This window comes from Pleurodeles waltl, chromosome 6 (genome assembly GCF_031143425.1).
Source record: "Pleurodeles waltl isolate 20211129_DDA chromosome 6, aPleWal1.hap1.20221129, whole genome shotgun sequence".
NCBI classification, from domain to species: domain Eukaryota; kingdom Metazoa; phylum Chordata; class Amphibia; order Caudata; family Salamandridae; genus Pleurodeles; species Pleurodeles waltl.
The window spans coordinates 1,367,972,346-1,367,988,869 of NC_090445.1; the positions used below are offsets into that span (position 1 = coordinate 1,367,972,346).

Consider the following 16,524-nt stretch of genomic DNA (forward strand, 5'->3'; position numbering starts at 1 on the left):
CTGTGGTTTTCCATGTTTACAATATAATACTACTTCTAAAAGTAAAAAAGTCTGTTCTGGTATTAATTTTACGTGGCTCTATTTGCCGAGCAAATTGATGACTATACCCTATAAGTTGCTTCAGGCAAGTTAGGTGCTGCAAAAGCAACAATGTGCCACAGAGCACAGGAATACCACTGCAAGCCCTTAGTGCCAGTCACCTGAACCAAATAACAGCGCAGGCATCCACATAGAGAACAACGAGAATCCTGATTTGTTTCTGCTTACATGGCAGGGATACAAACCTTCGGGTGGATGTGGGAAGAGATACGCTAAATCAGAAAGAATACGTTTCTCTGCGTGATCCACTTCCTCAGCAATCTGTTTGTGTAACAGTATTTGTGTAAAGTTAAAATAAATGAACTTGTCCATGTGTAGGGTTTTAGAACAAGACTTGCCACCTTTTTAGAAGACTGCAGCATAATGAGTCTTAAGCAAAATGGGTCTCAAGCACATATCAGGGGCACTGTAGCAATGGAAATTCTCCCTTGGGAGAGATCTGGGTAACCCATGTTTCTTACATTTGCAAGTAAAACAATGATGTCATGCTTTTTTGGAGAGAAACGATCTGCTTCGCTATTTTTGTCGTTGTATTGCGGTGCTGGGAGATGGAAGACCAAGGTGCCAGATTCCGTTCCAATGTCTCTGTAGTGGTTATTCGAATTTTAGAAATCTCCTTCTCCAAAAGGTATTCCTCTGACTTAAACCTAGTAGAGTGCACAATGTCTCTGTAGCAGAGCAAAAATATAATGAAGTCTGTACTGATGTTGCTAATGACTTAAGGAGGTTAACTCTGATGCTGAAGCGGCCATGAAGAGAAGAGGGTAGCCAGCTGTAATTGAGCCCAATTTAAGAAGTGTTTTATTTTTATGTACTGCTACGGAACTGGAGGATTCACACCTGAAGATAATGTCGTGTACAACCAAAGATGTCAGTGTCGCAGCAGAGTCAGCATCATTCAAGTTGAGAGAACTATGTGGTCTTTGGAAGGTGCAGAGTGTTTATAGCCAGAATGGTATCCTGGAAATCAGAACTTTGAGCTCAGCGTAAGTTGGTGACTTGCTGTTGTTGAAAAAATGACCAGATCCACTTTAGCACCTGGATCTGCGATAACAATCATTTATTAAAAGTGAAATCTGAACAGGCTGCATGCTTGTAGAAAGGTTGCAGAATATCACACATTAAAAAATGTCTTTAAAAAGTATTGTAGCGAGAATACTGAAAACAACAGTTTTGTTAAAGTAAGCTTATATAGGAAAGTATAGGTTTTTGTTTTCTTTGCTGTGTTTGACTTCACATTTACCAACCTTGAATGAATACTCAAACACACAAACACACACAAAGAATTGTAAAGCTATACTTACCCACAGGCCCTATTTTAGTCAACGTTTCGGATCCAACATTCTTGTGGAAAATATTAACACTTACAATATACTGATATACAACCGTACTGGCAGAGAAGCATTGGGCACCCACGATTCAGTGAAAAGTGAAATTAAACTGTGGCATAAGGAGCAGCAAAAGGAAGGCAGTGAAGTAATTAAATCATGTAACAATGTGACAGACTAGGATGCTGCAATATGATTGAGGGACAAGGTGGTTTATTCTTGAGAGCAAGCAGAGCTGAAAGTACTCTACAGGTTTCAATACTTGAATGTTCAACTAATTGCATGGAGAACAACAAGTGCAGAGCAAAGGCTTATAACCAGGCACTTGTCACTGGAGCAGTAAATAATTCCAGTTTATGACTGAGTTAAATAAAAATACCGAACTTAATACTGTAACTAGACTCCATACCTAGTACTACAGAGAAACCACGGCATTTACATGGGCATACTAAACCTTGTAGGGTTTCTTTCACCCATTGTCCTTCCTGACCTTATTACCTGCACACTGTATCCTTAATTACCTAGATCGACACGATCTGAAAGCATTTGCAATATACAGCATCGTCACATCCAGAGGAGCAGAAAATAAAATCCGTTGATGACATACAATTAAATATATTATTCTTCGTGGAACGGAGACCTGTTCTGAATTTTAAATTGTATTCAGCACTCTCATACACAAACAAGTCAGAATGAAATATACCATTCCTGAATTAACATTGTTTCACCCCCACAAAGCCAATGTGTGATTTTCAGAATGGACATGCCGATTACTGCTTAGGAAAAATTGGTAGCCTTGTGGTGTGTACCCCGGCCCAACCCAGGACATGCAACACATGCACAAACGTGTCTCAAAAGTATTGGCTGGATCACTGAATCTTAATCTAATGAATAATTGGCACCTACCTGCAGCATGCCATGCCCGTTGCCTTCAATAGTACCCTCATAGGTGACATGAATCCTGGTCAACTTCCTTTGTGAACTAAAAAACAATGAAATACAGTTTTACATGAATGGCTCTAAGCAAATCTGAAACTAACTCAATAATGTATTTAAAAACCCAGACAAAATTGAAAGACCACATTTTCCCGCTAAATTCTGTATTGCCACTGTGTGAAGGTCTTTACCATCTATGGATATACGTCAAGGTGTCAATATCCAAAGTATACATAACACAAGAAAAAAATAATCGCTCTTTCGAACAATCTTAACGCCTGCTTCTTATGTGATAAAAGCCCACTTTGTTGTTACCTATTCTCTGCCTGTTTTAATATTGTCCAGTGGTGCACTATTACCTCCCACAAAGGTACTTCCTGCAAATGGTGCTAATGTGACAATGAAAACTGACTAACATTTAGGGTTTATCAAATTAAGGACAACATTAACAGATAAAAGCTATGTCTTGCTCATTCACAGAGCACCCAGTTATTTATGCTGAGCAAAAATATCTCTAAGGCAGTATTTGATTGAGAAGGGTTGCTTTCTTTCAATCAAAACTGCTACTTCTTGGATTGCCTTGTCATCAGATGATGGAAAAGCATTTTACCAGTTTCCTTTCGAACATTTGCCTTCTATCATTTTCCTTCTTCTGAACGTAAAGAATAAGATACTAACTTTTGGTGATGCCTTCTGTAGTGGATGCTTTTTCTGGTGGACACTACCTAATTGCAGATTTCTTATCTTGTGATTACCTCCAGGTACCAGGCTGGATCTGGAGATTTTTTTTTTTCTCAGCAATTCCCTTGTGCACAAATAAGTGGCATCTGCGTTTCTGCATCAGCTCTGTACTGGCCAGAAGTGATGTCAGTGACACAAAACAACTGTCACCACTACGCGTCAATGTCAGTTTCTTTCTGATATCTGTCCACACCATTGGACATGGAGCCTTTAGGAATCATATTATGCCAGTGTTTAGATCTCCAAGTTGGAATCGTTTTAGTACGGACAAGGAAAGCCCATTATCTGGAACAAGGAGGCGAATCGGTCGGTGAGTAATCTGTGGTTATAGACTATCCACCAAGTGTTACCAAAGGCAAATATCTTGTTCTTTTGAAGGATACTTCAAACCCCAGGTTCCTCACCTTTTGAACTAATACCAAAGCAGTACCTCCCCAGTTGAGGGGTTTGCGGGATGGCTCAAGCCGGAAAGTCTTGCAGATTTGAAGGGGAAAATGCACCGCTCAAATGGACACCCACGTCACAGCCTGGAGGATGTACAAAACAGGCACTCTGCATGCCAGCGCGGTGGTAGCAGCTTTGGCTCTGGTGGAATGAGTCCACATGGCTTTCCGGGAGAATGTTTCTTGGCTGGCCCATCGCAGATCTTTATACAAAGGACAATCCATTGGGAGATAGTCAGTTTCAGTACTGCTCTTCCCTTCCTTGTTCTGGAGAAACCCACCTAGTGATCTTTGGTGTGATCAATATAACAACTCAGAGCTCTCTTAAGGTCTAGTCGATGCACTCTCTCTTCTTCCTTGGACAGATGAGAAGAGAAAATCAGCAGGATTATGGGCTGACCAATGTGGAAAGGCATCACAAGGTTTGGGAAGAATGTTGACTTGGTCCTTAGTAACAATTGTCTGGAAAACAGGTTCTGCAAGATTCCTGGACAGAAAACATTTGCAGCTCACTAACGTGGCAAGCTGATGTGATCGCACTGAAGAACAGTGCATTCAATATGAGCAATCTCAGGGAGCAGCCGTGCAAAGGCTCGAATGGAGTGCAAATTAGAAACATAAGACCCAAACTGTAGATATGGCTGGAATATGGGGATTAACCCTTTCAAAAACGGCATCAAAGATTGCTTGTCAGACAACTGTAGCAAGCTCAATAAGGTTGGCAAATAACCTTTAACTGTTGCCACAACAAGGCCTTGCTATGCTATAGACAAGGAAAAAAAGAACATAAGACAACAGGACTTCTAAGGGTTGGGTATGGCTAGTACAACACCAAACAACAAACTTCTCCCAGCATCCCACATAGACTGTTTTGGTGGTGGGATGCCTGGGTGCCAGAATGATATTTACTATCTTGGGAGGAAGATCAAAAGCAGTGAACTGCCACCACTCAGTCTCAAAGTATGCGGGTCTAAGTTGTACAAGTTCAGGTGTAGGTCTCTGCCCTTCTGCTATGACAAGACATTAGCTCAAAGAGCAAACAGATTGGAGGACAGATGCTCATGTCCAAAAGGTCTTGTTACCACACTACACTAGACCAATCCACAGCCACAAGAATGGCTTGGGCCTAGCCATTTCTCATCTTCTTTAAAGGTTTGGCAGGAGAGGTCGGGACAAGAAAGCGTACATGGGTCCGAAGCTCATGTACAACCAAAAGGCATCTGTGAGGGAGAATTGCCTTGGGAACTTCAATCCACAAATGATTGGGCATTGCACGGCATCAGCGATGGCAGAATGATTAGACAGGGTTCTTCCGATTGTTGGAAAACTCCCTGTGCCACCTAGCAGTGCAGCTGCCATTTGTGATCAACTAAGCAATGTCGGCCACGTTTGACTGCCCTTGCGTTTATAGATCCTGCAGGTTTTGTATGACCAGAGAAAGGCCTTATGATTCAGCTTGTTACAGAGGTGTAAAGCTTCTCGGCATAGGGTCCATAACCTCACCCCATCCCCACCATGCTTGTTGCAATGGTAGTCCAGCAGCCACAATTGCAGATCTTTTGCAGTCTCCTCCAACACCTGGATGGAATCTGAGAGGTTTCCTAGGTACTGAGCCCACAGAGACTTAAGATTTCACTGCAGAACCTGCATGTGCCACCTGGGCGTGGTGGACTAGTCGTTGAGTCATGGGAAGGCTAATATTCCCAACCTCCTCAGAAGGGCAGCAACCACCACCATTCCTTTCATGAACACCTGGGAGGCACTGGTGAGGTCAAAGGGGAGTAAGGAGAACAAATTTCTCATGGCCTCCCTGAAATTGCAGATAGCATCTGTAGTATTAGAGATGCTAAAAGTCCAATGCCTCAGTCCAATGCCTTGGATGCAGAGCAGACAGAACTTGGACGAAGGTAAGTATCTTGAAATTGCCCCTCATGGGGAAGGAGTTCGGCGATCGGAGATCTAGTATAGGTAGAAGTTCTCTGTCCTCCTGCAGCACCAGAAAGTAGTGAGAGTATTAGTCCGTCCCAATCTCTGAAGCCGGTCCCCTATGTATGGCTCCCTTTTCCAAGAAAGAGTGAACTTCTTGACAGAGAACAGACAAGTAGTCCTACAGAAGCCTTTGTGGTGCAGCTGGTATGTATAAAAGGGTGGAGTGGAAATGCAGGGTATAACCGCATTTGGCGATTTGAAGCACCCATCTGTCCGATGTGGTGCTTTGCCACCAGTGGAGGTAAAACTTATCTGGCTCCAATCTGAGTGACAGTACACAGTGGAGCGTACGCGAAAGACTTTTTGAAGTAGCAGTAGTGGCGGGGCATTGGATAGTTCTTAGTCCCTGGGGTCTGGATACCACTGATGGACCCCGACCTGAACCTCGAAAAGAAGTGGAAGGTCCATTGTTCGAGAGGCAAAGTCTGTAATGGCCTCTCCTGCAACCCTTTTCCAAGAGTAGGGGTGATATTATTGGAGAAACTACCCTAGGGGTGGTGTAAGGTCAAGACAGCATGCTGTTGCATTGTTTCCTTTAAAGCGCTCTAGTGCGCCAAAGAACCAGGCTCTAAAGAGGAGAGTGCCATCAAATGACGTGACCATTAGAGACTACTGGACATCCCTGGGGAAGCTCACTGATTGTATCCATGTGTGACACCTTAGCAACATGCCAGTACCAACTGCTCTACCCAGTCAGTCAGTAGTGTCCAGACCTGATCTGATGACATGTCAGCACATCTTGACTGTCCTCAATTATTTATTGGAGATAGGCACAAAAGACATCTGGGACTGTAGAAAGATCTTGCTCACCATGTTCCACAACATGTGCAGGTAGCACCTAAGGAGGCAACTCAAACTGACAGTCCAAAGGGCAAGACTGGCAGGGGAGATAATCTGTTTCCTAAATACCTTCGTATGTTTCAACTCTTTGTCTGGTGGAGTGGATGGAAGCACATCTGCACTGAGTCAGCTGGTGGCAGCCTCTCTGGTGCTGCAGGAGGAAAGATGGGTCTCCTAGAGATAGTTTGTGCCAATAGGCTGTTTAAAGAGCAATACCCTGGCTTCGCTTGGGCACCCAAGAGGGTGTCTGTGAGGACTTGAATGAATGGGCGCAGTGGTTCAGAGGCGGTCTGGCCTGGCTGCAAGATCTAAGTGAACACACTTAGTTTATCCTCAAATGAAAAAGAAGACAAAAAAGGGACATAAACCCTTTCAAAAATTAAAGTCTGTGCATGAAGTCGACAGGAAGACTGTTCAATCAAATCATAAATGTATATCCGGCAACGCCAGTTGCAGAAGGCTGGGGTAAAAATGTAGATTGTTTCATCTTTAGAAAGAGGTATATTAAATTTCACCTAGGAAGCCAACTGCTGAATTGTAAAAGAGTGTTCTGACTAAAAATATCATAAGTAGTTGCGGTAAACTGGTATGGTTATTTTATTTACAGGGAGTGTATCGATCCTTTGATTTTTGTATGAGATTACCCTATCTATCAAGTCAGGGAAGACCTTTTCCAGAAGGCAACCACATAGCCTTTGATTTCTGACAATTTCTTCCAGAAGACTAAACACTTTCAGAATTACATGCACAACCCTCTTTGAGATATCAAGATTTCGTTTCAATCCTTCAAGTTCAATCCTATGTTTTGGACTATGTAATTTCATGAGATGTCAGCTCTCTATAAACGGCCTTTCTTTCCATTGTCTCAACTCCAACCTAGAGTTTTGACATCTATTCTCCAATGCTTGTCACAAGGAAATAAGCACTTGATCTCTGCAGAGGACTGGCTTCAAGAGATCTGCAAGTTGGTTGTAAAATTTGCATGCATAATTTCAATAATGGTACAGACTTTATTTACTGTTATTTGCATACTTAAACTGGGATAAGAAGCAGCACAGACATTATACTGACAAGAATAAGCAATCATAACAGGCTTATTTTACGAGGTGGCAGTAGCAAAATATATACTATATATTCAACTAAGAGACACTCATGACTGTAGATTATTAAGGTTGTCAAATTGAGCCCATGGCTAAATGTATGTAACCATGTGTGGCTGTTCAAACAGTAACAGGAGTTTGAAAACATCATCAGGGGTTCAACTCAAGGCTGGTTTATATATTTAGTTTAAGGTCTATACAATATATTGAGAGGACTTTTGACCTAGAGAAAGACAATGTCACTCATCTGTCATTGTAACTGTTTCTCTCGACTGACTGCTTGTTACTTCTGGATAGATTGGTGGTACCTTCATGAATGTTGTTTGTTTCTATGTTAGCAACTGAATGGGTCTTATCCCTGTTCAATTGGGGCCCAGAAGGACATATTGGGGTGGTTGGGGCATTTTGTTTATTTAAGGATTTCTTACTCCGAAAAATACTGGCTAAATGTGTAACTCTCATTTTATATCAGAATACATGTAAGTCTGCTCCATTTTGAGTTGATAACTGTACACCATTTATGCTTGTAGGATAAGTACGCGGGCCTGCCACATCAAAGATAAATATATATAAACATTTATTTCAGTTGGTAGATCCGTTCAGCCTTTACACCTTTACTTTTTCTCACCCTCTACTGAGCGCCTTTGTTCTTTGTGAGGGGGAACAATGGTTTATTCACCATTTTTTAGAATCCCACAGCCTTCATTATCAACATAGTGGCATGAAGAGTTTGCGCTTTTTAGCAGGCTTCTGGTTGTGACTTTATCAACTCCAATAACAAACAAAAATGTGGTTAAAATAAATGCACTACAGTAATTACAAATGAATATTATTTTTAATTAGTCATTCAGTATACTAATGTGTCAAAAAATGCTAAACTGGCTACAGCCCTACTATAGTGATTAATATTTTATGTGCAGGAAATTTGAGTAACACAAACAGTATTTTTAATTTGAAAAACCTATGTTTTTTTCAGTTTCTCCAGCGGTTAATTTTCCAGTCCTTGTCCATGTTTTAATCCATGCTATCCTTTTCTTTCCCTTGATTATTATTATCAAGCCTTAGTGGATCTCAGCCCTCCTGAGAAGCGAGCCCTGCAGCCATAACACTAAGTCAAGTGCTTTCTGTCCACAGTTAACTGTGCCAAAATACCCTGTGCACATCAATCTATCTTCACATAGAGGAAACATGTCGGAGGACCAGGATGTCGGCACCGACTAAACACAAGTGACTACTTTTAATTCAATGTCCACGGCTTCATGCCCTGCAGGGTCAAGATCCAGTTTATCAAGCATTACGTGGAATATAGTTAAAGAAAGGAGCATGTTGGAGATGAAATTAAAAACAGGACTATTCTGTGGAACCTTTCAGGCAAAAGAAATAAGATTTGCTGTAATCAGACAATCATGCACGGCTGTCAGTTTCTTTTCATAAGGCTGCTTTTAAAATTGATCGGATGTATAAGACGTGTGTAAAATGTGTACGGGCAGAAGGACTTATGTGTATAGGCTCAGAGTATTACAACCACTGTCACTGTCTATTTAATCTCCAACTCAGACTTTTTAAAAGCATCTTTAGTATCCTTGTTATTGGCAGGCTGGAGCTTGAAGTGACATTATAGAAGCTAAAATAACTTTACATCTTTAATTCAAGAAACAAAACCAAAGTCTTGTTAACAACAATCCTTGTAGTAACCTTATCGCCACAAACAAACATATCTGTGTGCCCTATCAAGTCAGCATGAGCACACCATACTAGGGCAAAGCAATAACCCTCCCGAGGAACAGGGGTAGACACCAACACACACAAAAGCCCTTGAAGAAGAAATATTTTATCAAGTGCTTTGATTGTGGAATATCAGTAAGAATGTCTGCTATCCTTAGTTTATGCCTAAAATTGCAGTTAACAGATTGTATCAGATATACGGCTTACCCCTCTGTATCATGAATATCGAACATAATTTATTAATAAATTAAATTCAGCACAGTTAATGAGCATAGGGTCAAAACAATTATATCCATAAGTCACACTATCCCATTGTGTAACTAGGTTCATCATATGTGAGTCCACAAAAAGGCTGATCTGAGGTGCCAGGGCGATCATCTACTCTATGTAGTCCTCCTTTTAGTCCATAAAAAACTCGAGAGGCTGAGGATTTTAATTTCTTTATGATTGAAAAAATATGGGGATCACTGCATCGACGTTTCAGTTCTCAAGCATCTAACTATTACATGGGACATCCTCAAGATGAGGCATCGAATATAAATACACCCTTGTTCAACATGTAAACATACAATAAAATAATTACAATGAACACATAAACCAATAAACCAAACTAAAGGAGGAAACACAAAGATGTATGCCAACACAGGAACCAAGATGTGGATTAAAACATCGCTGAGTGCGGAATAAAACCAAGTTAAACCAAGCTAAATTGAAATGCCAGTGAAGGAACACCCTTTCGTCAAAGAATGCAGGATAAAACCAAGCAAAGTGTCAACAAATAACTGTCACGGACCGACAACAAATCAGTCAATGAAATACTCACACTGAGTACACTACAAGGGAAAGGTTGTATCTCATCCTTTCATCTGTATTCATTCATACATTACATAACCAAACACACTAAAAAAATTGAACACTGGAATAACCACCTATTCAGACAAAATACTTGTGACATCAAGATATCAAGTCCTTGAGAGCAGGATCAGAGAACGCGCTGGTGGAATAAGTGTTGACTAACCTGCAAATTAATCGGAATTAATAATCGAGTATGCAGGGAGGGGCAGGCGACACTCAGCTTCAGTTCAAACGCCGCACATGCTGACACTACTAATTAAGTAAGCATGTGCAGATCAGGCATCATATTGATCAGATGGAGTGCTGTATATGGGTGGTCATATTACAATAGAGCTGTTTGAGGAACAGGGGGATCTCTAAGTAAAGATAATCAACCAAAAAGGTACAAAAATAGAAGCACCCAGGCAGCTGCAATACAATAACAACAGCCACAAGGGCAAAGCTGATTGAACAAAATATATGGATCATTAAACATCGTGCACAGCAGCCATATTGGAACAGGATAATGAACTCAAAAAATGCTTATACCCCATGACAATAAATAAGAAAGCCATGAGAGCAGCACATGAATTAAGTAACAGGGGAACGACTGTCTATAAGTTACTAAAACCCCCTAAGGTGACTGAATGCTCTTACACATAAATATTACCATACCACATAAATGGCTGCCATCTTGTAACGGGTTAATAGACTGTTAATTTGCATTTACCATATGCAAATTGTTGGAAAATAAAATAAAAACTGTAGGGAAGGTTTTCAACAAAGAGCAAGTAACTCATATTGTAAGACAACATGGTCATATTCCTGGTATCAAGGTAGAGTATACTTCCATTAAGCTGACACTATCAACAGCCAATAAATGTCAACAAAGCTAGATTGGAGTAAAGATATTGACAAGGCTCGAGAAGGTAAAGTGGCTAGAATTTGCCATTCAATCTGATGGTTTAAGCCCTTGGTCACAGAGTTAACAAAGCCAAGTCCATCTGGTCTCTTTTATCATAAGTAAATGATCCACATCATGGTTCCTGGAGGTCCTTGTCACAACATCCAGAAAAAAAACCATCTGATCTTAGTAGCATTGTGGTATAACGTCAGACAGAGGTCAACCAGAGATGCATTCTGTACATTACATCAGGTCCACATTGGGGACACTTCACACCTCCTTGGAAATAACACCACTTTCCAAATGGCCTCCTTGTAGCATTCATTCTTATGGTGTCTCGAACTCAAAAGTGAGATTTCACTCTGGGTTACAGCTACCTCAACTCCTTTAATCTCGCTGTTGGTACTCTGTAGAGATAGCTATAATATCAAGTGCCAAAGTGGAGGCACAGACACTGCCGTCAACCAAAGTGGGCACACCTTAACTTAAGATTTGCTAGCTCCTCCACAATGCCTCTAAAAATAAAATAAAACAAAGTGAGGGACCAATCAAGCAAACTTTTCGACCACATGCCTATCCTATGAATGCGGTGGACAGGGCAGACAATGAAAACATGAGTCACTCACCAGACCTCCTGAAATGCCCAGCAAAACAATCATGATCTCAGTGACTTTCAATCTGCTTCCTATCTGCTAAGTAACAAGAATTCTACTGCTAAACATAGAATAAGTGCTGTGTGTGACCATAGATGAAGGAAATATATGGAACCTACTACTAGCTCAGTTCTCTTTTTTTGAACATCATGAACTGTAGGGTCTTATGGGGGCTTCAAGAACTGGCTAAAGGAGATAACAAACACAGACAACATGGACTTGCCTTACCTCATTCATAGACAACAAGGCCCTCCAATATAATCTTTGCTCTTTCCTCTTCAAAGACCATCAAAATGTCAGAAAAGGATATTGTAACTGATACTGTTCAATGTTTATCAGACACCAATGGCCGAAACTGTAGTGGTCTATAGCATTGGCCTTCCCATCCGAAATCAACACAATCACAAAAATCACATTCCCCAGTTCCCAAGTGGGTCCTTCCTTTACTGCCCATGCTGCTGACCAGAGCTTTGATTACAGATGATGAGCTATGTGGCCTGCACAGTTTATATGTTACCTATAAAAGCCCCCATGCAAGGCATATATACAAACTATGAAGGGCCTGCAGAGGCTTCAGGTTGAAATGTGCATGACACATAGCCCAAGCTTTAAGAAACATGCAGTTGTGCCACTGTCAGAAAGAAACAAATCTGCGCAGTCTATAAGGTGTTGCACATCCAGAGCTCTGACCGTCTCTGGACATTACTCACACTCAGCAAGTCAACTAAACACTTAAGTTCAGCGTCCCACAAACTACTTAGTTGCCAAACACAAAAGGTCTGAGGGTAGGCAGCTAGACACACACGGCTCACTCTCTATGTCTTTTACACCTCAGACTCAAAATAAACTTCCCTAGATTAATTTGGGTGCCAGAGATCCACCTGTTTTGACTGGCTTACATCAGTCACACCGAAGACAAAGGCACCTGGCTGAACCATGTGACAACATATTCAAAAACATTTGAATACCCCGTCATTTATTGTCCTCTTCCTCACGCTGAAGCACATGTAAGGTATTATGAGAGCTGTAAAACACCCCCCAAAAAACTAACTAAACAAATGAGGTAGACATGCATATTCACTAGCATAGATAAGCTCACCAAGTCTGTCATGGACCAGATCCTCTTGGACCAACAGAGAGCTCATTTGCTCTAAGTTTTTGGCTTGGTCTGAGCTAGTCAGACAACAACAGAAACGCGTATCCCTCTCAAATACACACCACTTTGAGCTGACCTGGGATGCATGCACTAACCATCATCTTGCACATAATGTACAAATATGTAGAAAAATTTAACATAATTCAGGTGGTGCTTAATTTGGTGGAAAATAAATGAAGATCAAGTAGGTGGAGAAACCTAAGGTTTCTAGAAGCCAGCCTTCAACGCAGTCCAATGATGTGGTTGCCAAATAACAAGGATACCTAGTTTTGATTCTGCCTCATGCACCTTTCTATCATAACCTGACAATTCCTGTAACTAACTTGAAAGTTATTTTTTCAACCCTTCTCTCTGCATTTGTCACTGGGTTCCTATCACTCTCCTCTTTTCGCCCCTTCATATTTTTTCTCTCTTGCTCTGGATCAAAGTGTGATGATTGCAAATAACCCTCAGTCCTCAACAAGCTTTACCAAAGTCAATAGGTCTCACCTCTGGGACCTATCGCCTTGGCCAATATATTTTAGCCATGCCATACATCATACCCAATTCTCTGCAAGATGGCTAAATAAAAAATAAAAACCTATAGTGTCATTTGGTAAAAATGATGCAGTCACTTTCCCCCCTTTTTATTTACTGATTCAACTTGAAAAAAATACTCTAAAGTTGTTGTTTCTTTGTGGAAAGCAGGTGGGGAAGAAACATAGGTGGGGTGCGCAGAAGCAGCACACGGGCAAAGTAGGTGTAAGAGAAGCAATATGGAGGCACAGCAAGGGCTAAAGCAACACGGAGAAGCAACATGGGGGCACTGGTGGGGTGCCAACAGGCAAGAGAGTGAGAAACATGGAGCTGGGAGGGTGGAGAAAGCTCAAAGCAATGCAGATCGCGAGCACACAAAGACGAATGCATCACGAAACAGAAGGGGAAAGAACCACATGGGGGCAAGAAAGTAGCGCAAAGAGAGGAAGATAAGCACACTATAGACACAGTTGGAAAACACATGCGCTCTCAAGGAGTGCTTAAACAAAAAAAGAAAAAAAAGTAGTACCAGGAAAAGCGAGAAGTGGAACAACACAATCATCAGCCCATGCTGTGGGGGGGGGGACAAACACAAAAAGAGGAAGGAAAACCCAAACACGCTAAGAAATAAGAAGCAAACAAATGACAGTGACATGTAAGTCAATCAATGATAAGAAGTGGGCAGGGTCTCAGCCGACCATAAGCTAATAATGTGCTTTGCAAAAGACCAGGCATATGTTGTATAGTAAGAGAGACCTAAAAATGAGTATTAGTGCCCACCATCTGCAACCTTTGGCACACATTTAACACTACTTTCAGCCATGCTTTGCATTCAATTGTGCTCCTTCAACAAGCAACATATTACGAAATCTGCACTTTGTTACTCTGGTGGGCAGTAATTTTTTTAAAGACATGTCAACAATCTTTCTTAATAGCTACTATTCAAAAGTGAGCACAAGGTCTGTGACTGAAAACACTTTATTCCAAGCAAGGTATGACTCACCGCTCCCAGTCGGGAAACTCTTGTAGGCTCTGCCTTGTGAAGGTCACCAGACCAGTAGGTCCTAAAAAAAGAATCCACAGACAGTGGTTACATTAGAAGCTGGGTATTAATAATTTCAGAAGAATGTAGTGCAAGTACTGGTGGATGAAAAGATAATCTTCCTGTCAAAAGCAGTAAGACAGGAAGAAAAGATGCGCCACGACAGAAAAGGAAATGCAAAAACCTGGCGGACGTGAGGTCCCATTGAGAGCAGGTGGCATGGGATACACAAGTGTGGATTTAGTGGGCCTTAAAAGTGTGTGGGGAGTGTAAGAAAGCAGAAGGCCCTGGAAAGAAGGTTACTATTTAAAAATTAAACCAACCATGTCCGTTGAAAGCAGACTTTTGGGTGCTACTGAAACCAATTGTTACTTAGGAGCAATTCAATGTACATTGTTGTCTTTAAGTTGAAATGAAATATTAGATGTGACACATAACTCAGTTGTTTAGACACTAGCGGAGTCTAATTGGAGACTGGTACCCCCTAGCCACGGTATACTCCCATGATAGCAGGGAAATAAAGCAAGATGGCATATACATCAGAAAGATTTTCAGAGAGTAAACAGGGCTCCAAGATGGCTACTTAATACGCTGTGTTAGGGGATGGCCGAACGTGATGATAAAGGAATATAAAGTTGCTTGGATCCGTGAGGCTTTAGACAATAAGCAACATGCTTCATTAGAATACTTCAGAGGTAAAACTACCTAAAAACACAAGACTGGACTCAAAATTCTCCTTAAGTGTTAGACGTCACATCCTTGGCGTGGTCTCAAGGACACTGTTAACGAGTGCTAAAGTGCTTATAGTAACTCACATAAACATGGTAAATATGTCTTACACATAACTGAAATATTTAATTTGCTTGGAAGTCCCTAGTAAAGTGGTATACCATGTACCCAAACCTTGTAAACAAATTGCAACTAGTGGGCCTGCAGCACTTACTGTGCCACCCATGTAAGTAATACATCTACTTAATCTACCACCTGAATGATGGATAACTAGCAATTACAGTCTATGAGCTATTACGTGGGCAGAAACAAATATGAGTCTTCCGGTTTACAAACTCCATTTAGGCGAAAGAGGAATGAAAACAAAACCTGTAAACAAAACTTCAAACCTTGAACAGACATAATGGAATCACTTGAACGTGTGTGGAATTACTCATGGACTTGCAATCCTTTTAGCAACTCTCACCCTACAATCATCTTAATAGGGAAAAAGACATTGGACATATGGGATGCTTTTTTCAGGGAAATGTGTTAGATTTTTTTAACAGAAGAGATTTTACTATCATAGTTGTTAAGAACTAGTTTTCCTTGTACTAAAACAAAACTCATCCTTGGGTGAGTTAGGATTAATGAAATCTAAGACAAGTGAAAAACCTGGAATCTTTTTTGCAAACCTCATTTCGAGATTCAATATTGTCTTAATTTTGTCAAGCACAAACCTACCTTTCTCACTAAATGACTAGCATAATAATATACCAGAAATATTTACAGTGAAAACGTTTACAATATCCTCAGATAATGCTCAACTGGTGTAACTAATGGTGATTATCTCATTGTCCCCGGAGTGGAAGGAGGAAATACACTGTTCAAGCAACAATCCTCTGGAATGCCACTGCCATAGTTCTAATGGAAGACAAGAATGGCTCAAGACTATTGAAAACACTATATTTAGCAGTTTGCCTCATGTTGTCCTGCAAAACCGATATTTCGCTGCAGAGTTAACTGTTCTGAATTGCCAGATGGAAGTTTGACATTGAATAAAACAGTCAATGACACTCCATGTCTAAGGTCTGAAGGGGATAAGGCTTTAATAAAAGATGAAGTGGAGTAATTAGGGTATAGGCATTGACTATTATGATATTTCTCCTATCACCTATGGCTTAGGCAAATACAGATGAAAAATATCCTATTGTGCCAGCATTTTCTCATATCATTCTTGGGGTCGTAAAATTCCAATACCCCCTAAACGAGGCAGCACTGGTTGATGCACCTTTTGAAGTGAGAGCCCCTTCAGAACCTCTAGGCTTTTACACAATAGGGAGAAGGGGTAGTGGCACTTTGATTGTATTGACCTGCTCTATAGTTTTGTTTGCCTTTCCTTACGTGAACACTACCCGTATGTCCACCAAGACTCATTAAGTGAAGGAAAACATAGGGAGGTTATAGCAAAGGTAGTGAGGCCCTTGCTCAGAGTTAGGTAAATGTTCAT

At 41.0% G+C, this 16,524-nt stretch overlaps 1 protein-coding gene across 4 annotated transcripts in view; it reads right to left on the minus strand.

Annotated features, from left to right (window-relative positions):
- The window catches only part of PARG (poly(ADP-ribose) glycohydrolase), an 850,138-nt gene that overhangs the window by 321,863 nt on the left and 511,751 nt on the right, over window positions 1-16,524 (minus strand). For all 4 annotated transcript variants that reach the window (XM_069240664.1, XM_069240666.1, XM_069240665.1 and 1 more), the window contains 2 exons: window positions 14,268-14,328; window positions 2,334-2,409 (listed from right to left, as the gene is read on the minus strand). In XM_069240664.1, coding sequence (XP_069096765.1) covers window positions 2,334-2,409; window positions 14,268-14,328 — 137 coding nt within the window. The remainder of the gene's footprint in view (window positions 1-2,333; window positions 2,410-14,267; window positions 14,329-16,524) is intronic.